General features: G+C 41.1%; 1 protein-coding gene and 1 long non-coding RNA gene across 3 annotated transcripts; both read right to left on the bottom strand.

Moving 5' to 3' along the window:
- Positions 1-5,573: 5,573 nt before the first annotated feature.
- On the bottom strand, positions 5,574-6,090 carry LOC130076929 (uncharacterized). The gene is made up of 3 exons (XR_008805701.1): positions 5,912-6,090; positions 5,741-5,816; positions 5,574-5,662 (listed from the first exon to the last, which is right to left on the bottom strand). It is a non-coding gene; the product is annotated as an uncharacterized LOC130076929 (long non-coding RNA).
- A 4,218-nt stretch (positions 6,091-10,308) lies between these two features.
- Positions 10,309-26,512, bottom strand: LOC130076917 (inactive tyrosine-protein kinase 7-like). 2 transcript variants are annotated; one of them, XM_056242221.1, is made up of 5 exons: positions 26,369-26,512; positions 19,387-19,692; positions 12,575-12,631; positions 11,209-11,331; positions 10,309-10,503 (listed from the first exon to the last, which is right to left on the bottom strand). In XM_056242221.1, the coding sequence occupies exons 1-5, from the start codon at positions 26,436-26,438 to the stop codon at positions 10,457-10,459; spliced, it is 603 nt and encodes a 200-aa protein (XP_056098196.1). In that variant the 5' UTR covers positions 26,439-26,512; the 3' UTR covers positions 10,309-10,456. The 2 variants fall into 2 exon arrangements, with proteins under 2 accessions (XP_056098196.1, XP_056098201.1); XM_056242226.1 differs by lacking the exon at positions 11,209-11,331.
- Positions 26,513-26,763: the final 251 nt, after the last annotated feature.

Below are 26,763 nucleotides of genomic sequence, written 5' to 3'. Positions count from 1 at the left end.
AAACATATCAAGATGCACTACCATTGTCAACACCGATAATAAGAAATGTTTATTGAGCAGCAAATCGGCATATTAGAATGATTTCTGGAGGATCATGCGACTGGAGAAATTATGCTGAAAATTCAGCTTGATAAATGATAATTGATAAATAAAGGTAACACTTTATTTTAAGGTGCTTGTAATAAGCAGTAATTAACAGTTAATAAGACACTTATAAGACCTTATAAGATGCATATAAGATGCATATAAGCATTAACTAATGATAATAAATAAATTAAATTAAATAATACATTTCTCAAGTATCAATACATTGCACTTTTAGAACAGCCGAAACATAAATGGTAACACAAACTCCCAGTCACTTAAAAATGTACCTTCCCAAGAGGGAGTAGTTTCCCTGATCTCTTCAGGGCCTGGACCTTTAATTAACCCTTATATGAAGTAGTTAATGCTTATATGCATCTTATATGCATCTTATAAGGTCTTATAAGTGTCTTATTAACTGTTACCCTAGACTGTAACCCTGTTCCCTGAAAAAGCGGTAAGGAGATACTGTGAACGTGTGGCAAACACGCTAATAATTTGGCTTAAATAACCTCTGATGATGACATCATCAGACGTCAGGTATACTTTCAGGTCACTTTGTCTGAACAACATCCTGAACACACCCCCAGTGCGGCAATGCACCACTTGACCAGCCTTTAAGAAAACCATTTTTAGAGTCAGAAACTTGACCGCCGCTGACTCTAGTGGTTCAAAGGTGTTGTCGACTACCCCCTTAAGGACCACGGCTACTTTCACTCTGACGGGTCTCAGTCGCCTAGCTCCACGAATGAAGCAGGCAATCAGAGGGTGTTTTCATCATCTTACATGAGCACTCAATGCACAAATATTTTCATAATAACATGAGCCGACTGGAATGAAGGAAGTGATCAGCTTGATTGATATTCAAAATGGTAAGCAAGTGCTGCTTTGTTTAAGGTTTGTACATCTGCAGTCCTAATAACGGTTTTCCTTTTTGAATGACGAAAATAGACTATTGAAATCTGTTGATAGACAGATATTTACTTGCACACAGGCTCAGAATGCACATGCTAGTTGACAGTCGCCTTTAGTCCTTTTGGTGTGGTTAAGCACAGCTTTTTGGCAGAGACACAGCCAACGAGAGGCGACAACACAATCAGCTTTCATCGGTGCTAGCTCTTTGATTGCGGCTTGGTCTATGTCCCATACTTAATGTTTGATACATACAAAACTCCAACGGCAGTAGAGCTTGGTTCACCACGAACCTCCTCTTCTAACAGACCAGTCTTGGGGTGAATGAGACCGATCACAAGTATAATGGATCCACAGTTAAGGTCAGTTCGAGAGGCAATCAAGTAAAATCCAGTGGTTCTTGATATCATCCCTCTGTCCACAGTACTTCCTGTAGTGGCCACTGCTATGCTGTGTTTGTGGGCTGCATACACTTCATCAGAAGCAGTGGTGACCACTACAGCAACTCCAAAGACTCTTTTCCTAAACTCTCTGTTTGCCATCACGGCCAAGGAGGCTCTGTTTAGTCTATGGAGGCTGTCCATGAACTCTCTGTGCTCCATGCCACGGATGCGGAGGCCGCCCAAGAGAGTTCTATGCTCCAAGTCACGGTAATGAAGGTCGTTCATGTGTCTGGTCTGCCATGGCCTCCTGACCAACCAAATCTACCATGGCGACCTTCTACTGTGGTGGTTATCACCTCCGCCAGCTCCACCCAGGTGACGCTGTGGCCCAGGTGATCCTCCATAGTCGCGTCCACTGCCCCACGACCCGGGTCTGCCACTGCTTCACTGTTTATGGTCTCGTCCACTGCTCCACAGTCCAGGTCCACCACTGCTCCATTGTCCAGGCTCTCATCCTCTTCATGGGCCTGGCCCTCCATCCCTCCCCCTGGTCCAATCCACCACCCTGTTTTGTGCCTTGCTGTGGGTGTTTAGCTAAGGATTCTGGAGTCGCCTTTTTAGAGGGGGGAATATGTCCCGTTTGGTTTTGGGTTTTGTGTCATGTTTAGGTTATGTCTTTTATTCTGTATTGTCAAAGTTATGCTCCTGGTTTTGTCATCTGATTCCCTGATCCCATTATGTGATCCTGTCATGTGCTCTAAGTTTATATCAAGCCGATAGTCAAGTCAAGTCTGTTTTGGATTATATTTTATGTCACTTTGCTGGTGTTTAAATAAACTGCACATGGGCCCTACTTCATCTCGCCTTCGGTGGACAAATATTGTTACTGATTACATGTTTAATATGTCCTATACTGTATGTTCAGCCCGTTCTCATCCCAAGGCGTCATACATGTGACGCTTTGGACATTTCGTCGAAATCTTACGCACATGGCATCCTTTAGCGTCAAAATGAGACGCAGAACCCAAGGCGTCATACAGGTGACGCTCGTCTAAATCCGACGCACATGGCATCCTTTAGCGTCAATATGAGACGCAGATCCCAAGGCGTCATAACCGTACCCTACCCCAGACCTAAACCTACCCATAACAGTGCGTGTTATATTGACGCTAAAGGATGCCATGTGCGTAAGATTTCGACGAAATGTCATATGGCGTCACCTATATGACGCCAAAGGATGAGAATGTGTTGGTATGTTTGATGGACCTTGTGCACAATAAGTGTTTCTATCAAAATAGACTCGTAACTGAGACAGTTACATACTTAGCCACATCCTTTTGAGACCTTTCACACAAAGACAAAAATTTAGGCCACTTTAAAGGCTCAAGACGGCGAAATAAAAGCTTTGGTGTGTCATAAGTCAGTCATTTAAACCCAAATATTCATTTCCATCTTAAAGGTATCTTAAAGGCAGTCATAACCCAGCTAACAGGTCATGGAATATTGTTTTGGATTTATATAAAAAAAAAAAAACTTGTTTCAGAACGTTCAGAGAACATTAAAAAGTAATGTTCCTATAATGTCTGCAAAATGATACAATAGAATGTTTCTGTCACATTATGTTCAGGCTAGTTTCTTTATCATGGACTTTTAGTTTGTTTTCATGTTCATCATGTGTTCCTTTGTTCAGTTTTGTTCAATATTCAGAAATAACATTTTTGTTACTCAACCTAGCAACCATAACGTTCTTTGAACAATTGTGTTTGCTGGGATGTAACCCTCCCCAACTAGTCATGATCTTCATCTTTCCTAAAATTGGTTGTTGTTAGGTGATTAGAGGCTTAAATGAAAACTTCAACCACCCAAACATGCTTAAAAATTAAGTATTCAAAAGATAGTTTTCCCAGTGATTCCATTGAATAAACATTTTGGGCTCCACCAAAGAACCCTTCCGTGAAAAGTTCTTAAAGGGGTCATATAATGGTGCATGCACTTTTACAAGTTGATTGTACTGAAAAGTGTGTTGGCAGTGTCTGTACACAAACATCATAAAATGATAAAAATCCATCCAGTGTTTTTGTTTTAATCTCCTTTTATGTTTTCCCCTGCCTCAAATCGAGCCGTTCGAGCCTGTGACGTCACAAGCTCGCACGCCCCTCCCACGATTGTTGATTGACAGGAGCGTTTCAACACAGACCCGCCCTCGCTCATGAGGGAGCTGTCAATCAAAGTCTGCGCGGATCGGCGCGGTCATTGTTGATACGCTGGAGCACTGTCTATGAGCAGAATGGCGTCTAAGCGATTGTGGTGTTCTGTTCTTGGGTGTAATAACGAACACAGCAGTCATTTTAATGTTCCTAAATCCGAACCGCTGAAGACGCAGTGGCTGAGTTTGTTTTCGAAGGGAATATTCCCCACGAGCAACGTCAATGCTCTCATGTTTGCGCGAATCATTTCACACACCAGACTGCTTTATAAACAAGGATCAGTATAAAGCTGGATTTGCTAAGAAGCTGCTCATGAAAAAAGGATCGGTACCAGATATTCGTGTTCCTGCTGAATCTCCAGAAGAACTGAAGTGAGTGTAACGTTTTATTAAACTTTATATTAATATATTAATCTTTGCAAATCGCTAGCTGCCATAGCTGCATGCTTCACAATGAATGCGTCTAAGGTTTACACTCAGGGTACATCACGGCATGTTTTCTATGTATGACGTTCTCAATATAATTCATAATCCCAACAATTCATAATGAACAACGCGTTATGGTTATTGAGTTATTGTGTTACAAACGGTGTACGCACAGAACAGAGAGGCGGGGTGAGCAAAGCTCATTATCATTTAAAGTCATATGCACTGAAACGGCGTGCTGAAAACAGAGCTGTTTTTGACCAGGTAAAATAAGTGTTTTCTTACAATACTAATGAGAATTTTTAATTAAAGTATATTACAAACTTTTAATTTAGACCCTAAAGAATAATATTAGCTTGTACAAAAACGGCATTATATGACCCCTTTAAACTGATGTTCTATCACACTATAATCCATTGCGCTCTGAAAGGTCACAAAACTGTGGGCTTTTGATGGTACAGGGGATATACCATCAAATAGCTTTTTCCCATTTGTCTCCTGAACTCTAGAATAGCCTTCCTGACAATTTTCAGAGATCAGACACAGTCTCTGTTTAAATCTAGACTAAAGATACATCTAGCCAAGAATTCACATAATGCTTCTCATAAACTTGTCCTACAATTATACCTGATGAAATAGTATGAACAGAAGCTATGCTAATTGTTTTCGTGCCAGCTTCAGTTTGGATCCATGCAGCCAACTGCGAAGACTTAAGATGCCAACTTAAGATGCCAACTTTGGATCAACATATAAAACTATCAAATATTATCCTTATATTGTTAAATTATCCTGTATTTTTTACTGTATCTTGTATTGTATTTATTACGAGCAGAAGTTGCAATAGCCGCCTATAAAAAGTACAATCAACTTGGATGTTTAAATTATTTAAACTTAAATTGCATTAAACTGACTTTAAAAAATGAGCTAAATCTTGTATACCAAAAAGAAGTTGAAAATTGCTTAACTTATTTTGATGAGTTAAAGCAATTTAAAAACATGTTGTCATAACTTATGCACTATACATATAAACTTGAATTGAATTGAATTGAATTGGACTGAATGGAATTGAATCACTACACACTGTACACAGAAGTGGCGTTTTTTAACTAATCGGTTTTTAGTGAACGATTCAATGACACATTCATCTGATTCAATTCCTGTATAAATCAGCATTTTTCAACTAATCAGTTGTGTGAATAATTCAATCATTTACTCATTCAAACTTGTCACCACCTACTGGTGTAACAATGTAATCTGCAAAATGAGTCAATGAAAAATCCCCACCGTCAATTAAAGTCTCAGTGTTGTTGCACTGTAATGATGCTCACGTCAAATAGAAGTTGCGTAGATGCATTTTCCCTAAATATCTCACCCAAGACTCACCTGTAACAGTAAGGCAGGTCTGTCCTTCCCTTGAGCCTCTTGGATAAACATCAAAGATGCAAGTGTAACAGCCCTCATCCCTATAGCTGACACGTTTGATGGTGATGGCACTGGCATCCCGTGGAGAGGCCGCTAGCTCCACATGTTGTTGACCGCTCACGCTGTCTTGTTGACCAGGCTGATTCTCCTTTAGCCTTGACAAGCGTACAGCTCAGAGTAAAGGGCTGTTCAACCATGGCCTCCAGATGTGCTGGAGCTGAGACCCTGCCTGAGACACACCAATACTGAGACTAATCCAAATAAACCACTTGCACACAGAACAATGAGACTACTGCAAATCACACACCTTGTAGTCTGGACACCATTACCAAAGACATACAGATCTATAGACATCTTGCCAAGGAGACCACAAACATTTTAGCCTAGTGGAAAGGAAGTATTTCAGTAACCATAGCACCAAATTATACGCTATAATTGTAAAAAAAAAAGAAAAAAAAAAAGATTTTGTCTTTTGTACCTTTTGTATTGAGAGCGCATTTAACAGTCCAGGTTGGTCTTGTGGGATGAAAGTGAAGGTGGTGATTTCTGTCGATTAGAGTCGTTTCCAACATCTTACTGAAGGGCTGCCATCTGTGTTCACATTACAGACAAAAAGAACATTTGTGAAAGTATACATTTGTAAAAAGGAAGGATCAACAATGTAATTAGATGTAAAAAAAAAAAAAAAAAAAAAAAAAATAGACTTATAGATTTGATGTGCATTATAAGGTAACACTTTATTTTAATAATCCACTTTAGACATTCTTAACTATAAGTAACTTTGCAACTACAAGTCAACTTACCAACCCGAACCGTAACACCTAACCCTAACCTAACAGTCTACTGACAGTCTAGTACACTCTACTAATACTCTGAGAGTTAGTTGACATGTAGTTGAAAAGTTACTTTTAGTTAGTAGAATGTTTAAAGTGGACTATCATTAAAATGTTAGTACAGTACATGTTAAATACACTTAATATAAAAGAGGGACCCATATACTTTGCTTACATATTTCTTTACCAACATTTTTTTTTTAACTTGATGATCTGGATTGTATTGAGAAGGAAAAAAAAGTATAAGATGAGTTTACGTGACATTTTATAGTTTTCACGAATTTATAATTTCTAAAATAAATAAATAAGAATGTATATTTAAACCAAAGACTTCTTGAACCAAAGACTTCTAGTCTTGATGTCAATGAATATTTCAGAAAAACACATTAAAGTGTGTTTGAGCAGTGTCATCTATAACTACACTAAAACAACAACATTCATGATAATAAATCTTTATCTGTTTTAAGAGGTCAAAATGATTCCACAAGGGTTATATAAATAAAAATAAATATATGCTTAGTTTAGTATGGACAGAATTTGCTGAGACCAGTTAAACAGTAGTTTGATTTTTATATATAACATGTTTTTTAAACATTTTCTGTATATCTGAATCAAAATAATGTTTACACATTGAAATAAAATGTAAGGATAGTAAATATTAGACCTTGATTTTTAATAAACTGATCATTTATTAATGCTCAAATAAAATAAAAGCATCTGACAGTGCCTTTTAGATAACAAAATGAGGCTTAAGTTTGATATGAAAGTAACCTAAGATGGTCAGACTGTTACATACCTCTATGTGGTGTAGATTCCTTCATGCTCTCATGCACAACACACTCTTCAACACACTGATTCAACTGGACTGCAAACGGTCTTTTCTCCACCCATACTAACACACTGCATATACCAACGTCAAGCACGTGATGGCTCTGTCTCAATACTCATTGAGCTGCCTACTTAGACAGCATTGTCAGGCATCACAGGCATCTCAGCTCGCACACACATACTAAAATGGCACCAGTGCCCAAATACGAAGCTACAAATTCAAATTAAACAGCCACATCATTTATAAAACTATATTTTAGCTTGTGCTGTAATTTATAAAGCTAGAATTCATGTCTTTACTAATCATTTTCAGACAAGTCTTAAAATAATCATTATTGATGTACTGTACAGAGTATGTATTGGTATGTTACATTTCATTTTTGGTCCCACTTTAAATTAGCTGGCTTTAACTTGTCGGGTCGGCACATTCCAGGGACGGCGGTGACAGGACTGGAGCAAAGCACGGGAACCTGGCTGGACAGGCAAGGAAAACAGGGCAAGGTTGGTAGGACACCACAGAAACCTGTACAGGGAAAACATCCACAACAATCAAGCACAAGACAGAGCACACAGGGGGAATCAATGAGGAAGATAGTGAGAGAGTCCAGGAGGGGCAAATAAACCAATGACCAGGTAACAAGGTGGCAGGGCCAAGACTAGAGACTGACAGAATGGCACATGACACAAAAAACAAACAAAAAAGCCACAAAAGGCACATAGAAAACAAACATGACAGAAGCCATGGGTTCACACAAACACATACGACATGTAGAAGAGCACAACAAACAAACTTTCATCAGACAAGTGCTCAAACAGAAGAAAAAAAAACAAGACTGAGTAGTACATGGAACATGGATGTCTGGACCCGACACTGAAACTGAACCGAAACAAGACTGAAGTGTCAGAACCATAAGACATATGAGCACACAGCCCAGAGAACAACCCAAAGCCATACATTCACACAAAGGATAAGACAAACAATACACGAGTGTCAGGAAGCTGCTGTCACGACTAAACCAAGAATGCAACTAATCAAGGTGACAGAACCCTGACAGGCAGGCACAATGGAACCTTTGGCTGAACTGTAGTTTCTTTAGCATTGGTTGAGGTTAATATGTATGCCTTAGTTTAATACACAAGGGCTCGATTTTGCAGACAGGGCTTAGATTAAACCAAGATAAGGCCTTAGTTTAATTAGGACATTTAAGTAGATTTTATAAATGTGTCTTAAAAAACACATTAGGGCCTACGGGTGTGCATCTTAAGACTAAACAATGGCACTGACATATTTTAACATTATGTCAATGCAAGTTGTTTTCAGTTAAAACAGCTCAATAATGCATTTAATCTGGGACTATAGGTTTAAACCTTGTCTGTGAAACCAGGGGATATAATCCTAATTTGATACAAATTTAAATTTAAATTGAAAGACCTCACAGCTCAGGACTGTTCTCAGTCTGACCTCTAGTGTTCAAAATGGGACTGACAATTTTACTCAAATCTGAATGGAAAAGGAAGAAAATAATCTACAAATGTGGTCATTTATTTTTTTGTCCAGAGATTTCAGTTTTATTTTGCATGATCTGTTTGCCTTGGTCTATCTCAAGTGATTCCACACCACTGTTAATGTTCTAATTATAAAAACTGCTCAATCACCAAAATACAACAGAAATAGAAAAGTAAAAATGAACAAATACAGTACTGGTATTTTTGTTAGCCGTCAAATGCTTTCCGTATTGACACACTTAAGTGTGATTTCTTTAATAATAAGACACCACAGTAAAAAAAAAAAAAAAAATCAATGTTTACAGTAACTGAGATGCATGTGCACCAATTTCCGAATAGCAGCCTTGACCACAACACACCACAGATGTCACAAACTTGTTGGCCTCATCTATCACATTCACCATACAGTATTCAAATTTCTTTGAAAGTCAAGTCAAGTCATCTTCATTTATATAGCGCTTTTAACAAAGGATTGTTCCAAAGCGGCTTTACAGTGATAATAGGAAATTAAAGTAACAGAGATTGTTTTGGTTTTATAGCAGCTCTAGAATAAAGTTATTTTCCAGCTAAAGTTTTGATTGATTCACTTCCGTTGCAACGATCATTAGTTATTAACTTAGGGGCCGCTAACACGACACCGTTTTAACAGAAAAGGTAAGGGATATGGGAGGGAGGCCTTCACAGGGGAGGGGCTAGTTGACACTTCAGGACTGCATTGTCGTCGCGTCCAGAAGCAGGTCCTTCATCAGATCTGAAAGTCCTCAACTAGTCTTTAGTCACTTTGTTAGTTTTATTCATTGTTTAGTTTGTTGGTTAAAGGTGCAAAATAATCTGCACACATTTAATAGAGCACACAACTACAACATTTTATCTATAGTTATAAAGAGGTCAGTTAACCACTGTTGCTAGATCACCACAGAACCACTGTTGAAACCAGGGTGACATTGTCACTAGATTTAGAGACTTTTCAGTTTGACAAACAAGCCATTTGCTCTTGCAAACAGTTGTACAATGATAGAAAACCCTAATATCAAGTGTGCATGTTTCTTTCAGCATACAGTATGAAGTATTTGCATTGAATCAACTGGAATTTAAAAAAAAAAATCAAATATATACACAAACACATAGTCTTTAACTATATACTTACATTTAGACAAATAGGAACAATGTTCTGATTGAATTCATTTTCTGTTGCAAAACACTTGTGCTGCTATTGATGTGGGATACGGGGAAGGTTGGGGACAGGTTTAGTGGTATGGGTATTTGTGTAAGGGTGGGTTAAGATGTAAGGGAAGGGTAATTGTAGATGTAATTACAGAAATTAATTACAGATGTATTTATATGCAGATTTTATCAAAAAGTACAATGTAAAAAACACAATAAGTCCATTATAGATTTTTTTTTAAATTTAGTTGTTAGTACATAGTTAAATGCACTTAATATAAAGTGGGACCCGCAGAACAGTAAAATAATAATAAAAAATTGTTATGTTGCTAATAGATACCACAAATACAAATACAAAATGTGTTCTGACATTTTACACAACAATTTCACTGTCAGTGGTAAACAAAGATTTTAGCGGTGAACTATCAAAAATCTACAACATCTACACTTAACACATATGAACAGCAACAGAAAAAAAAAATCACTTAACCATAAACCAAAAAATGTTAGGTTTTTGTTGAGGGAACCAGGGTGGTGTTGCATCATCACTGCAACGCTCACATTTATTTCTAAGAAAAAAAACAGAGGTAGTTTATTCACTGCGACATCATCATGGGTTTTTACCTCTTTACAAATTAGGGGGCCTTTATCTGGTTTTATTATCTGACATCCTTCTGCCCACCTGTGACCTTTTATTTCCTTGAATTATAAGCTGTTTTATTTGCGTAGATGGGCTCTTCTGCAAAACAGAGCAAAAGCAAAATCTGATTAGGTAGTAGCATGTCAAATGATTATTTATTCATTTTATATGTACCTCTTTGATTATGCATTTTTAAATAAATACTGTCCTGTAACATGTTACATGTACTGTATGTTTAGTTTTGGTTGTGTTTCTTCTGTTCCTGTTTTGCCTGCTTTAGTTCTCTAGTTTGTTTCCCTGGTTGTAAATTAGTTCCCACACCTGTTCCGTTTTATCCTTGATCGCATGTATTTAACCCCAGTGTTTTGTTCAGTTCTTTGTCCAGTATCGTCAATGTGGTTGTGTTAAGTTGTTTTCCCACTCAATTTTCAATGAATCTGAGCATCCTGTATATTTTTGCTGACCTCTTGTCACGGGACAGATTATAGTTTAGACACCCAATTTTCCGATCATAACAAAATTCTTATAAAACGTGTTATATTTAATTAGATAAAATGAATATAGATTTTGAATGATGTCATTTTAACCAAGTTTCTGGATAGTACTTTTATGAAGTTTTGTCATTTTGAAACATTACCACACTAGTTCACATTGACATTAATTATAATGGAAAAGAGGAAAGAAAGATATATAGGGTTAGTATAACATGAGGGGTGAGTAAGTGATGCATTGAAAACATTTTTATTTGGAGTAGACCTATGATTAATATATAAGAGAGAAATAATAAAATACAATAACACTAACCTGAAGTGCAGCGACACTTTTTTCTACATTTAAAGATGAAAATAGCGGCTACAATTAAGAGGATTGCAAGTGCCGAGCACACAGATATTGCGATCAATGCTGTGCCAGGAATGCGGGTTTCTACTGTGAAAGGAAAAGAAAGAAAACAAGATCTGTATGATATATGTATATGTAGCATTTTCCAGTGCAATGTAGTAAAGTGGATTTTGTATTTTTGCTACTCTGTTGCTTAAAGGGGTCATATAATGGTACATGAACTTTGTCAGGTTGATTATACTGAAATGTGTGTTGGCAGTGCCTGTACACAACCATCATATAATGATAAAAATCCATCCAGTGTTTTTGTTTTAATCTCCTTATATGTTTTCCCCTGTCTCAAATCGAGCCGTTCGACCGTGTGACGTCACACGCTCGGAAGCCCCTCCCGCGATTGCTGATTGACAGCCGCGTTTCAACACAGACCCGCCCTCGCTCGTGAGCGAGCTGTCAATCATAGTCTGCGCGGACCGGCGCGGTCATTGTTGATACGCTGGAGCACTGTCTATGAGCAGAATGGCGTCTAAGCGATTGTGGTGTTCTGTTCTTGGGTGTAATAACGAACACAGCAGTCATTTTAATGTTCCTAAATCCGAACCGCTGAAGACGCAGTGGCTGAGTTTGTTTTCGAAGGGAATATTCCCCACGAGCAACGTCAATGCTTTTATGTTTGCGCGAATCATTTCTCACCAGACTGCTTTATAAACGAGGATCAGTATAAAGCTGGTTTTGCTAAGAAGCTGCTCATGAAAAAAGGATCGGTACCAGCTATTCGTGTTCCTGCTGAACCTCTAGAACAACTGAAGTGAGTGTAACGTTTTATTAAACTTTATATTCATATTTATATCTTTGCAAATTGCTAGCTGTATGCTTCACGATGAATGCGTCTAAGGTTTACACTCAGGGTACATCACGGCATGTTTTCTATGTACGACGTTCTCAATATAATTCATAATCCCACGTTTATACTGAACAACGCGTTATGGTTATTGTGTTATAAACGGTGTACGCACAGAACAGAGGGGCGGAGTGAGCAAAGCTCATTATCATTTAAAGGCATATGCACTGAAACGGCGTGCTGAAAACAGAGCTGTTTTTGACCAGGTAAAATAACTGTTTTCTTACGATACTAATGAGAATTTTTAATTAAAGTATTACAAACTCTTAATTTAGACCCTAAAGAATCATATTAGCTTGTACAAAAATGGCATTATATGACCCCTTTAAGGGCAAATCTTATTTTATTTTATTTTGTGTGTGTGTGTGTGTGTAGAATGTGCCTTTAATGTGAATCTAATGTTCACATTAAATGAAGTGAATGAAAAGGTACCTGATGGTTTCAATGTTGTGGTGTACAGTGTGCTGTTTGGTGGTTCAGTCTTCAAGTCTTCAGCAGAAAAAACAAATTATCATTACCAAAGAATACACATTCACTAGTGCAAAGTGCCCGTGCAAAATAATTTTTTGTGTGTGTTTTTAGTAATTGTTGGTTTGGTGTGTTTTGAGTGCTCATTGTTACAATTACACAGCAAAGGTTCAGTGACATTTTTATTTGTGCATGGTAGAAAGCAGATACTGACATAACGACATACAATAAATGTGGAAAATTGAACTACAGGATTCAGGGAGCAGGCTACACAGTGAACTCAGAGAAAACGCTACGCTTGAGCAAACAGTTTGGCTACTACAAATGATGGCCGTGAAAAAAATATAATATTCAGATATTTTTAAACCACAACCCTCTAATGTCAGAAAGTTTATTTTGGGGAGTGGCCACTCAGTGTGCAGTGTGGAGGAGGAGTGGCCACTCAGTGTGCAGTGTGAGAGGGAGAGTGGCCACTCAGTGTGCAGCGTGGAGGAGGAGTGGCCACTCAGTGTGCAGTGTGAGAGGGAGAGTGGCCACTCAGTGTGCAGCGTGGAGGGGGAGTGGCCACTCAGTGTGCAGCGTGGACGAGGAGTGGCCACTCAGTGTGCAGTGTGAGAGGGAGAGTGGCCACTCAGTGTGCAGTGTGAGAGGGGGAGTGGCCACTCAGTGTGCAGTGTGGAGGAGGAGTGGCCACTCAGTGTGCAGTGTGGAGGAGGAGTGGCCACTCAGTGTGCAGTGTGAAAGGGAGAGTGGCCACTCAGTGTGCAGTGTGGAGGAGGAGTGGCCACTCAGTGTGCAGTGTGGAGGAGGAGTGGCCACTCAGTGTGCAGTGTGAGAGGGAGAGTGGCCACTCAGTGTGCAGTGTGGAGGAGGAGTGGCCACTCAGTGTGCAGTGTGAAAGGGGGAGTGGCCACTCAGTGTGCAGTGTGGAGGAGGAGTGGCCACTCAGTGTGCAGTGTGAAAGGGGGAGTGGCCACTCAGTGTGCAGTGTGGAGGAGGAGTGGCCACTCAGTGTGCAGTGTGGAGGAGGAGTGGCCACTCAGTGTGCAGTGTGGAGGAGGAGTGGCCACTCAGTGTGCAGTGTGGAGGAGGAGTGGCCACTCAGTGTGCAGTGTGGAGGAGGAGTGGCCACTCAGTGTGCAGTGTGAAAGGGGGAGTGGCCACTCAGTGTGCAGTGAGGAGGAGGAGTGGCCTCTCAGTGTGCAGTGTGAGAGGGGGAGTGGCCACTCAGTGTGCAGTGTGGAGGAGGAGTGGCCACTCAGTGTGCAGTGTGGAGGAGGAGTGGCCACTCAGTGTGCAGTGTGAAAGGGGGAGTGGCCACTCAGTGTGCAGTGTGGAGGAGGAGTGGCCTCTCAGTGTGCAGTGTGAGAGGGGGAGTGGCCACTCAGTGTGCAGTGTGGAGGAGGAGTGGCCACTCAGTGTGCAGTGTGGAGGAGGAGTGGCCACTCAGTGTGCAGTGTGACGGGGAGTGGCCATTCAGTGTGCAGTGTGACAGGGGGAGTGGCCACTCAGTGTGCAGTGTGGAGGAGGAGTGGCCACTCAGTGTGCAGTGTGACAGGGGGAGTGGCCACTCAGTGTGTAGTGTGACAGGGGGAGTGGCCACTCAGTGTGCAGTGTGAGAGGGGGAGTGGCCACTCAGTGTGCAGTGTGACAGGGGGAGTGGCCACTCAGTGTGCTGTGTGAGAGGGGAAGTGGCCATTCAGTGTGCAGTGTGACAGGGGGAGTGGCCACTCAGTGTGCAGTGTGGAGGAGGAGTGGCCACTCAGGATGCAGTGTGAGAGTGGGAGTGGCCACTCAGTGTGCAGTGTGAGAGTGGGAGTGGCCACTCAGTGTGCAGTGTGAGAGGGGGAGTGGCCACTCAGTGTGCAGTGTGAGAGGGGGAGTGGCCACTCAGTGTGCAGTGTGAGAGGGGAAGTGGCCATTCAGTGTGCAGTGTGACAGGGGGAGTGGCCACTCAGTGTGCAGTGTGGAGGAGGAGTGGCCCCTCAGTGTGCAGTGTGAGAGGGAGAGTGGCCACTCAGTGTGCAGTGTGAGAGTGGGAGTGGCCACTCAGTGTGCAGTGTGAGAGGGAGAGTGGCCACTCAGTGTGCAGTGTGAGAGGGGGAGTGGCCACTCAGTGTGCAGTGTGGAGGAGGAGTGGCCACTCAGTGTGCAGTGTGAGAGGGAGAGTGGCCACTCAGTGTGCAGTGTGAGAGGGGGAGTGGCCACTCAGTGTGCAGTGTGGAGGAGGAGTGGCCACTCAGTGTGCAGTGTGAAAGGGAGAGTGGCCACTCAGTGTGCAGTGTGAGAGGGAGAGTGGCCACTCAGTGTGCAGTGTGGAGGAGGAGTGGCCACTCAGTGTGCAGTGTGAAAGGGGGAGTGGCCACTCAGTGTGCAGTGTGGAGGAGGAGTGGCCACTCAGTGTGCAGTGTGAAAGGGGGAGTGGCCACTCAGTGTGCAGTGTGGAGGAGGAGTGGCCACTCAGTGTGCAGTGTGGAGGAGGAGTGGCCACTCAGTGTGCAGTGTGGAGGAGGAGTGGCCACTCAGTGTGCAGTGTGGAGGAGGAGTGGCCACTCAGTGTGCAGTGTGGTGGAGGAGTGGCCACTCAGTGTGCAGTGTGAAAGGGGGAGTGGCCACTCAGTGTGCAGTGTGGAGGAGGAGTGGCCTCTTAGTGTGCAGTGTGAGAGGGGGAGTGGCCACTCAGTGTGCAGTGTGGAGGAGGAGTGGCCACTCAGTGTGCAGTGTGGAGGAGGAGTGCCCACTCAGTGTGCAGTGTGAAAGGGGGAGTGGCCACTCAGTGTGCAGTGTGGAGGAGGAGTGGCCTCTCAGTGTGCAGTGTGAGAGGGGGAGTGGCCACTCAGTGTGCAGTGTGGAGGAGGAGTGGCCACTCAGTGTGCAGTGTGACGGGGGAGTGGCCATTCAGTGTGCAGTGTGACAGGGGGAGTGGCCACTCAGTGTGCAGTGTGGAGGAGGAGTGGCCACTCAGTGTGCAGTGTGACAGGGGGAGTGGCCACTCAGTGTGTAGTGTGACAGGGGGAGTGGCCACTCAGTGTGCAGTGTGAGAGGGGGAGTGGCCACTCAGTGTGCAGTGTGACAGGGGGAGTGGCCACTCAGTGTGCTGTGTGAGAGGGGAAGTGGCCATTCAGTGTGCAGTGTGACAGGGGGAGTGGCCACTCAGTGTGCAGTGTGGAGGAGGAGTGGCCACTCAGGATGCAGTGTGAGAGTGGGAGTGGCCACTCAGTGTGCAGTGTGAGAGTGGGAGTGGCCACTCAGTGTGCAGTGTGAGAGGGGGAGTGGCCACTCAGTGTGCAGTGGCCACTCAGTGTGCAGTGTGAGAGGGGGAGTGGCCACTCAGTGTGCAGTGTGAGAGGGGGAGTGGCCACTCAGTGTGCAGTGTGAGAGGGGAAGTGGCCATTCAGTGTGCAGTGTGACAGGGGGAGTGGCCACTCAGTGTGCAGTGTGAGAGGGGGAGTGGCCACTCAGTGTGCAGTGTGACAGGGGGAGTGGCCACTCAGTGTGCTGTGTGAGAGGGGAAGTGGCCATTCAGTGTGCAGTGTGACAGGGGGAGTGGCCACTCAGTGTGCAGTGTGAGAGGGGGAGTGGCCACTCAGTGTGAGAGGGGGAGTGGCCACTCAGTGTGCAGTGTGGAGGAGTGGCCCCTCAGTGTGCAGTGTGAGAGGGAGAGTGGCCACTCAGTGTGCAGTGTGAGAGTGGGAGTGGCCACTCAGTGTGCAGTGTGAGAGGGGGAGTGGCCACTCAGTGTGCAGTGTGAGAGGGGGAGTGGCCACTCAGTGTGCAGTGTGGAGGAGGAGTGGCCTCTCAGTGTGCAGTGTGAGCAGTGTTGCCAACTTAGCGCCTTTGTCGCTATATTTAGCGACTTTTCAGACCCCTATAGCGACATTTTTTCAAAAAAGCGACTAGCGACAAATCTAGCGACTTTTTCAGACAAACCTTAGTAACCTCCAAATGTTGTCAGTCGTGCAAGCGCGAGCTCTTGCTTTCTCCTTGCCGTCACTCTCTCTCTCTGCGTCTCCCCTGTTCAGTGATTGGCTGAGAGGAGCAGCGGCTCATTCTTCTGTTGAGCACATGACAGTTTTTTTTTTCGACGGACTTATCACTTATCTGCTTCTCTGTTGTTTTATATTTAAAAAATGTAGTTTGACCATTTTCATTTCCTTTTTTTCTAGTTCCCGAACTCTCTCAATTCAGATATCTAACATAAAATGTATTTGTCATTCACTATACCATAGCTTGTCTACTTGTTCTATTGTCTGACAAAAAATAATATAGGAAATGAAAACAGCTTTATATGGACATTCGGCTATATTATATGATATTAAAATACAGTATGTGAGCATGAATTTAGAGAGAAAACATAGGCAGGCAGAACGCAAGAACGACGTGATGACGTCATGAATATGCTAATTGACGTATGACGTCATCTAGCGATATTTAGCGACTTTTAGGGAAGGCGTTAGCTACTTTCCGTTGAAAATAGTTGGCAACACTGAGTGTGAGCCAGAGTGGCCAGCGGCTAGAGCGGCAAAAGCCAATGTGTGCTACTTTTACCAATATATTGAACAATATCTTTTGCATTTCTAATCCTAACAACTTCAAACTCGGCACTGCACTTACTCGTGGCCGTAGCAAGACACCTGTCAAGTTTGAAATCCATCGGACTAACAGTTCGAGAGATATGCGAATAACAGATATCCAACTGTTCAAAATCAGTTTTTGTGTGTGTTTTTAGTAATTGTTGGTTTGGTGTGTTTGAGTGCTCATTGTTACAATTACACAGCAAAAGTTCAGTGACATTTTTATTTGTGCATGGTAGAAAGCAAATACTGATACTGGTGACTGATATGGAAAATTGAACTGCATGGTTGCAAAACTATTTATAATGGTGATATTAGGTGACATGTATTTGGGTATCTGTGTACAGGTAGCAGGTTTAGTTTAGATGAGATTAGATTTACATTAAAGTCAACTTTGTTGTCATTGTGCAGATTACAATTATAGAGCCAATGAAAGGCAGTTAGCTACTTTTATGTTTAGTTGGTGAATAGCATAGGCTACTATTACACAGTAGCGACAATGTTAAGCGTACCAGAATTGCACTAGTACAATAAGCATTGCACTAGTACAATAAATATGGAAAATTGAACTACATATATAATTAACTACTGACAACTAACTACTTCTGAATAACGACAATATTCAGAAGTAAACAGTGTAGCTGACTTAATGTTTAGCTGACAGAGTGTTTATGTCAGAATGTTTCTTTTCAAACCACAACCCTCTCTAATGTCAGAATTTTTATTTTTAAACCACAACTTCAATGTGTGCTTCTTTTACCGATATATTTAACGATATCTTTTGCATTTCTAATCCAAACAACGTCAAACTCGGCACTGCACTTACTCGTGCCCGTAGCAAGACACTTATCAAGTTTGAAATCCATCGGACTAACAGTTCGAGCGATATGCGATTAACAGGCAGACAGACAGACAGACAGACAGACAGACAGACAGACGTTCCTGTAATTTATAGATAGATAGATGTCACAGTGTTATTCAGGCCTTTGAATGAATGAATTAATTATGAATATGACCTCTTTAAAATGTTTAACTACACTTATTCTTCATGGGTAAGTGACATATTGCTTTGCATCTTGCACAATGCAATGATCCACCCATCATTTTAAAACTTTTATTTTTATGAATTTGTAGGTGACTAAGCAAAGTGTGAAAAGGCTAAATCAAAATTTTCTTTGTTATGGCGCTTTTCCACTGCTGGTACGGCTCAGTAGGGTTCGGCTCGCTTCGCTTTTCCACTGCGTGGTACGACTCGGCTCAGCACGGTACGACTCGGCACAGCACGGCACGGATCGGTTTGCTTTAGCTCGGTTTGCTTTTCCACTGCGGTTAGTACCGCTTCAAAGTGGGTGGGATTATAGTCTGACCGTTATAGTTTATCCGCTCCTCGGCAACCAAAGAGAGGAACGTCTGCACTTCGTCCACTGACCACGATTCAGCCATTTCTTTTTTTGAAGTTTTCTTTCTTTCTTTTTTCTTCAAGCAAGTCAAGCAAGTAGTTTTAAAACAGGTGCTACAGCGGTGGCTGTTACTGGCTAAAGTGGCTATTTAAATCTAGCGGGTTTGATGTCTCGCAAATACAATGACGCTGGTAGTGACGATTCTGTCTGACCAATCAGTGATCTGCAGTGTGTTCACGTCACATTTTAGTATCGGTACGGTACGCTTGGAACCTCAACAGAGGTGGTACCATTTAAAGCGAGCCGAAGTGAGCCGTACCGTACCGTACCGTACCATGCAGTGGAAAAGCGCCACAAGTGAGCCGTACCGTACCGTACCATGCAGTGGAAAAGCGCCACAAGTGAGCCGTACCGAGCCGAGCTGTACCGTACCAGGCAGTGGAAAAGCGCCAAAGCGTGCCATTCCAAACCATGCCATACCGTACCATGCAGTGGAAAAGCGCCATTATAGAAGTAGAATGTGCCTTTAATCTAATGTTCACATTAAATGAAGTGAATGAAAAGGTACCTGATGGTTTCAATGTTGTGGTGTACAGCTGTGGTGTGCTGTTTGGTGGTTCAGTCTTCAAGTCTTCAGCAGAAAAAACAAATGATCATTACCAAAGAATACACATTCCTTACAGAATACATTGATGATATTATTATTGACTATAGCTTCTGCCAAAGATAATTACTCTATCATCCCATTGTCTGATTATCTTGAGAAATGACCTTAAGTAATTTGTAAGATATAGAATGGTACCATTAAGTACTTGAAGAAAAATCTGCTCTGTCTTCATTCTTTGATCATGGAAAATGATGGTGCAAGAGTAGTTCCCAGAGTCTTCATCTTTAATATCTTCAATTTGAAGTGTACCATTCTCCATTATTTGCATCCCAGTCCTCTTGCTGAACATTTTTGAACGCTTTTCATTTAGATTTATCCTGGCCAGCAGGATGGTTTGGTTGATTGTGTGGTATTTCCATTCGATCAAATGAATGGTCTCTAATGAAAATTCATGGAGATGAAATATTACAGTCTGTCCCTTCCATGTGGATGTGTGTATACCTTTTACAAGAGAGATAATCAAGATATTAATCGATTAAAGCAGGCATGTTAATGGCACATATTGCAGTCAAGCCATTAATTTTAGAACAACATTCCTAAATATTTCTTTATTAAAACATTTAACAATGACCAACATGTTGAAATGATTGGAGATGGTTTGCTTCAGGATAGAGTTTAAAAAGCTTTTGCACCGGTACATGTTAGGAGTCAATGAGACAACATGTAGCAGTTAGTCAATGAGCGTGGATGGAAACATCTGTGAAAACTTAAAACTGTGGGACAAATCCAGTGGATGCTTGCAAGACTGAAAATTGTTAAAGACAATGAAAATCAAGTTTTTAATGTAGTTTATGTCTATATGGTGTTGTTATGCTTTAAGACAAACCATGTGCAAATTAATCAGTGAAAACAGTTTCTGAGTATTTTCTCCTTAAAACGTGTTAGGTTACTAGACTGTAACCCTGTTCCCTGAAAAAGCGGTAACGAGATGCTGTGAACGTGTGGCAAACACGCTAATAATTTGGCTTAAATAACCTCTGATGATGACATCATCAGACGTCAGACGTCAGGTGTGCTTTCAGGTCACTTTGTCTGAACAACATCCTGAACACACCCCCAGTGCGGCAATGCACCACTTTTTTAAATGGTTTTTTAGAAAACCATTTTTAGAGTCAGAAGCTTGACCGCCGCTGACTCTAGTGGTTCAAAGGTGTTGTCGACTACCCCCTTAAGGACCACGGCTACTTTCACTCTGACGGGTCTCAGTCGCCTAGCTCCACGAATGAAGCAGGCAATCAGAGGGTGTTTTCATCATCTTACATGAGCATTCAATGCACAAATATTTTCGTAATAACATGAGCCGACTGGAATGAAGGAAGTGATCAGCTTGATTGATATTCAAAATAGTAAGCAAGTGCTGCTTTGTTTAAGGTTTGTACATCTGCAGTCCTAGTAACGGTTTTCCTTTTTGAATGACGAAAATAGACTATTGAAATCTGTTGATAGACAGATATTTACTTGCACACAGGCTCAGAATGCACATGCTAGTTGACAGTCGCCTTTAGTCCTTTTGGTGTGGTTAAGCACAGCTTTTTGGCAGAGACACAGCCAACGAGAGGCGACAACACAATCAGCTTTCATCGGTGCTAGCTCTTTGATTGCGGCTTGGTCTATGTCCCATACTTAAAGTTTGATACATACAAAACTCCAACGGCAGTAGAGCTTGGTTCACCACGAACCTCCTCTTCTAACAGACCAGTCTTGGGGTGAATGAGACCGATCACAAGTATAATGGATCCACAGTTAAGGTCAGTTCGAGAGGCAATCAAATAAAATCCAGTGGTCCCAAGTCCAAATCCAGTTGTTCCTGATATCATCCCTCTGTCCACAGTACTTCCTGTAGTGGCCACTGCTATGCTGTGTTTGTGGCCTGCATACACTTCATCAGAAGCAGTGGTGACCACTACAGCAACTCCAAAGACTCTTTTCCTAAACTCTCTGTTTGCCATCACGGCCAAGGAGGCTCTGTTTAGGCTATGGAGGCTGTCCATGAACTCTCTGTGCTCCATGCCATGGATGCGGAGGCCGCCCAAGAGAGTTCTATGCTCCAAGTCACGGTAATGAAGGTCGTTCATGTGTCTGGTCTGCCATGGCCTCCTGACCAACCAAATCTACCATGGCGACCTTCTACTGTGGTGGTTATCACCTCCGCCAGCTCCACCCAGGTGGCCCAGGTGATCCTCCATAGTCGCGTCCACTGCCCCACGACCCGGGTCCGCCACTACACCACGACCCTGGTCTGCCACTGCTTCACTGTTTATGGTCTCGTCCACTGCTCCACAGTCCAGGTCCACCACTGCTCCATTGTCCAGGCTCTCATCCTCTTCATGGGCCTGGCGCCCTCCATCCCTCCCCCTGGTCCAATCCACCACCCTGTTTTGTGCTTTGGGTGTGTGTTTAGCTAAGGATTCTGGAGTCGCCTTTTTAGTGGGGGGAATATGTCCCGTTTGGTTTTGGGTTTTGTGTCATGTTTAGGTTATGTCTTTTATTATGTATTGTCAAAGTTATGCTCCTGGTTTTGTCATCTGATTCCCTGATCCCATTATGTGATCCTGTCATGTGCTCTAAGTTTATATCAAGCCGATAGTCAAGTCAAGTCAAGTCTGTTTTGGATTATATTTTATGTCACTTTGCTGGTGTTTAAATAAACTGCACATGGACCCTACTTCATCTCGCCTTCGGTGGACAAATATTGTTACTGATTACATGTTTAATATGTCCTATACTGTATGTTCAGCCCGTTCTCATCCCAAGGCGTCATACATGTGACGCTTTGGACATTTCGTCGAAATCTTACGCACATGGCATCCTTTAGCGTCAATATGAGACGCAGAACCCAAGGCGTCATACAGGTGACGCTCGTCTAAATCTGACGCACATGGCATCCTTTAGCGTCAATATGAGACGCAGAACCCAAGGCGTCATAGCCGTAACCCTACCCCAGACCTAAACCTACCCATAACAGTGCGTGTTATATTGACGCTAAAGCAGTGGTCACCAACCTTTTCAAGCCTAAGATCACATCCCAAGTCCAAATGTAAACCAAGATCTACCACTTGCAGAAAATTATGAAAAAACAAGGCCACAATGTAGTTCTACTTTGACATTCTTTGTTGCCTGTTAGTCACTAGGAAAATATTTATTTAACTATACAAATAGTATATAACTATACAAACTGTCAACTATAATTCAACATTTTCAACAGTAATATAACATTGTTAAGTATATATCCACAGGCTTATTACTCATATATAAACACAATAATCAGTCAATTACAGGCCTAAGCCAATAATGTACTGTTTCATTTTCCCTTTTAAAACATAGGCTATTTCAAATCAAAATGGTAAGTGCAACTATCATACAAAATATTATGACAACAGTCATCCTTCAATTCTTCAAAAATATTTTCACACAAATTACAGACCTACTACTATTCATTACCTCAATAATCAATCAATTACAGGCCTAAAACAGTCATGTACAGCACTGATTCTCTTTCCCTTTTCCAACAACATAAAACACAGATCTCCTTTTAACAATAGCCAATACAGGGTTTTTCCTGGCTCAAAATGAGGCGGAGGTGGTAAAATCGTAACACTAGGGGGGACCGGGGGCATGCGCCCGCCCCCCCCCCCCCCTCCCCACCCGTGTGAGAAAAATTTGTACATTTTAAAGATAAATTCATTAATCTGGTGCACTTTGAGTCACTCGAATCTGTTGTTAAAAATAAAAAATAATCCACCCGCCAACCACCCATATTCTTTGATTTAGATATCTGCATCTGATCATCACATTACAATTATTCAATTAAGCATGATAATATGGTAACATATCACACTGAAGTAGGCTGATTTAAAATTAACATTTATTTAAATTAAAAGTTCTTCTTTTGGCAAAATTACATTTCCTTTATAGCCTAAACAGAGGCTTTAGCCTACTCCCTTTAAACTTAAATTGCAATGTTTTATTTTTGAAAACACTCTTATCGGAATAATTTTTTTGTACCTTTATAAAGGGCATTTTCCCCCTAATTTTATTTAATGTACTGGTATGCTCTAAATTTCATTTCAAATTCTTACATTTTATCAATACATTCAATTAAAATAATAAGACAAGGCTGTTACCAATCAAATGTAATAATTTACATTGAAAAATTATAACTGTGTTAAATGAGATTATTTTGAATATTTTTTGAATATACAAATAAGGAATGTTGAAAAGAATGATACTTTGAAACTAAACCGCCAGTAGAAGCGGCAGGCGGCCGTCTTAATGAGCGAGTCATTGAGTCATTCATTCAAACGATTCGTTCAAACGGCTGATTGATTCAGAATGAGGCGGTTTAATAATGGGTAACGTTAATTGAATCTTTGACTCGAGCGATTAGGTCAAAACCGTCAAAACGCTGAATCATTCAGTAATGAATAATGGATGAGTGTTGCTGTGAGATGTGCTGGCTCTGTTGTTTGGAACTATTTTCGCTGCTGAAACAGAACAAAAACAGTAATTACGTCTAAAAACCCACTGCGCAATGTGACGTCATAGTGACGTCTTTTCTATGTCATTTTTGGACGTCCAATTTCGGTCCACTGAAGGGGTTGTTTTGTAACGCCAGGCGACGTCTTTTGCACATCTAATATTGACGTCGGTGGGACCAAATGTGGTCGTTTGTGGACGTCTTTTCAACATCAAATTTAGTATCTTCTATAACTTCTATAACTGTAGTCCCATGTTTCAAAAGGGTAGAGGACATTTTTTGTACCATGTATTTACATTTATGCATTTGCCAGACGCTTTTATCCACAGTGACTTACATTGCATTAAACTTAGATTCCTGCTTTCCCTGGGAATCGAACCCATGATCTAGGTGGCCGTTACACAAGCGCCAACGCTCTACTGTTTGAGCTACAGCATTACACCTTCAAACGTGGCAATTACCACCAGAGACAATCAAATCGAGTTTTGGGAAAATTATCTTAAATAATTATAAATAATCTGTATTTATATGTATTAATCATGTTGATAACAACAATGTTGATATTTGTAAATAAAAAAAATATTGCATATTAATCATGTAAATTTCCAGCACCTGTAATAGATGTCCAAATGAGGTCCAAAAAAATGACCCAGTTCAACGGTCAAATGTTGAACGCCAACATGACTTCCAAGTTGGGTCATGGTTGGACGTCCAAATAGTGGACCTAGTTTGGAAGTCGAATAGATGTCCAGAATTGGTCATGGACCGACGGACCCAATATAGACATGATCTGCACGTCTATCCGACGTCCAGTGTTTAGTGGGAATGTAAGTAACTTAATTTTAACTATTTGTTTATTGAACTGTTATGAAATCAATATCTTGGTTTCAATCGTGCTTGCATTCAGGAAAACAGCACTCTGGTCGTGTGTGTAGTCTATAACGTTATATTGTTTCTTAACTATAAATTTGACGGAGGCGGCCGCCTCATAATTGTCTATGCAGGGAAACCCCTGCAGATTTCAAACTAGCAATAGCCTACTCCCTCACCGTTGTGCCATCGTTTCGTTAGCTTGCGTATCGTTAGCTTGAAGAGCTTGATGTGAGCGTAGTGTGAAGTGGCTGAGCTGGTTAAAGCGTGAAGCCTTGTTTATACTCGACGCGTCCGCATGAGCCAAAAATGACGTCATTGTAACGGCGCGCGCGCCTCCGCATCCCTAGACACCATTTACTACACACAGTAGGCTCACACATGGTGCATTTTTAATTAATAAATAATAATGAATACAAATATTGGTGTTTTTTCTCTGATTTTGAAAACTCTTCGCGATCGACTTAAAATGCTTCCAAGATCGACTTGTCGATCGCGATCGACGGGTTGGTGACTCCTGCGCTAAAGGATGCCATGTGCGTAAGATTTCGATTAAATGTCATATGGCGTCACCTATATGACGCCAAAGGATGAGAATGTGTTGGTATGTTTGATGGACCTTGTGCACAATAAATGGTTCTATCAAAATAGACTCGTCACTGAGACAGTTACATACTTAGCCACATCCTTTTGAGACCTTTCACACAAAGACAAAAATTTAGGCCACTTTAAAACAAAGGCTCAAGACGGGGAAAAAAAAAGCTTTGGTGTGTCATAAGTCAGTCATTTAAACCCAAATATTAATTTCCATCTTAAAGGTATCTTAAAGGCAGTCATAACCCAGCTAACAGGTCATGGAATATTGTTTTGGATAAAAAAAAAAAAAAACTTGTTTCAGAACGTTCAGAGAACATTAAAAAGTAATGTTCCTATAATGTCTGCAAAATGATACAATAGAATGTTTCTGTCACATTATGTTCAGGCTAGTTTCTTTATCATGGACTTTTAGTTTGTTTTCATGTTCATCATGTGTTCCTTTGTTCAGTTTTGTTCAATATTCAGAAATAACATTTTTGTTACTCAACCTAGCAACCATAACGTTCTTTGAACAATTGTGTTTGCTGGGATGTAACCCTCCCCATCATGATCATCATCTTTCCTAAAATGGGTTGTTGTTAGATGATTAGAGGCTTAAATGAAAACTTCAACCACCCAAACATGCTTAAAAATTAAGTATTCAAAAGAGAGTTTTCCCAGTGATTCCATTGAATAAACATTTTGGGCTCCACCAAAGAACCCTTCAGTGAAAAGTTCTTAAAAGAACCATTTTTCTTAATGTGAAGAACATTTTAATATTCCGAAGAACCTTTTTCCACTAAAGAACCTTTTGTGCAATTGAAAGGGGGTGTTCTTTATGGAGCCATAGATCCCAATTAAGAACCTTTAGAAAAGCAATGTCTCCACATCTCTGTATTTAAATTCACCTCTAAAACCTGTGATCCTAATGTGTGTAATAAATATGATTTAATCTATAAAGACTGATTATTGTTAATTTCTTTGGATATGAATCACATTTAGTACTACTTAACAGCATCCTATTATAGTAAAAATAATACTTTGTGTTCTGAATAAAGATTAATGTTAAGAAAACCCTATGAGTTACATTCAGCAATTGGTTCATAAAACAGATTGACAGGCTGCCATAAAACAATATTTAATGTTTAACATAACCCAACTTAAAAATAATATACATAAGGGTATAACTCTCACCCAAAGAAAGCTGCAAGAGAGTAAACAAGATGATGCACTGATCATTTTTCATCCCTCTGAAATCCACCATAAAGAAACGTGTCTGACATCAAGGCTAAAATTGTCAAATACTTTCTGTCTTGACTGATGGCAGAAAGTGCTACAAAGTATATATATATATTTTTTTTTGTGCTTTAAGTGTTTTCATACTGACCCCTACAGGGCTAAGAATGACAGTGAAGAGAAAGAGTCTCATACTTATCTGATCGTGATATAAAAAAAAAAGCATTTAATGTGCTTCATTGAGCTTAAGGCATAAACTTATAGCTAAGCAGATTGCAAAAGAAAGTCAATAATATTTTTAAATTTCAAAATCAAACCTACGCCACTGCTTTATAATATTTAAAAATATTATT

This window comes from Rhinichthys klamathensis, unplaced genomic scaffold (assembly GCF_029890125.1).
Source record: "Rhinichthys klamathensis goyatoka isolate OS25496 unplaced genomic scaffold, OSU_Roscu_1.1 h1tg000021l_1, whole genome shotgun sequence".
Taxonomy (NCBI): Eukaryota; Metazoa; Chordata; class Actinopteri; order Cypriniformes; family Leuciscidae; genus Rhinichthys; species Rhinichthys klamathensis.
This window is presented reverse-complemented; position numbering and strand designations above follow the sequence as displayed.

Bases quoted from the DNA above. Each gene is read 5' to 3' on its own strand.
- LOC130076917 (XM_056242221.1), bottom strand. From the start codon at position 26,438: ATGGTGGATTTCAGAGGGATGAAAAATGATCAGTGCATCATCTTGTTT. The intron at 19,693-26,368 runs GTGAGAGTTATA...CTCTTGTAAAAG, and splicing joins TCTCTTGCAGCTTTCTTTGG to GTATACACACATCCACATGG. The intron at 10,504-11,208 runs GTTAGTGTTATT...TCTGTTTTGCAG, and splicing joins AAAGTGTCGCTGCACTTCAG to AAGAGCCCATCTACGCAAAT.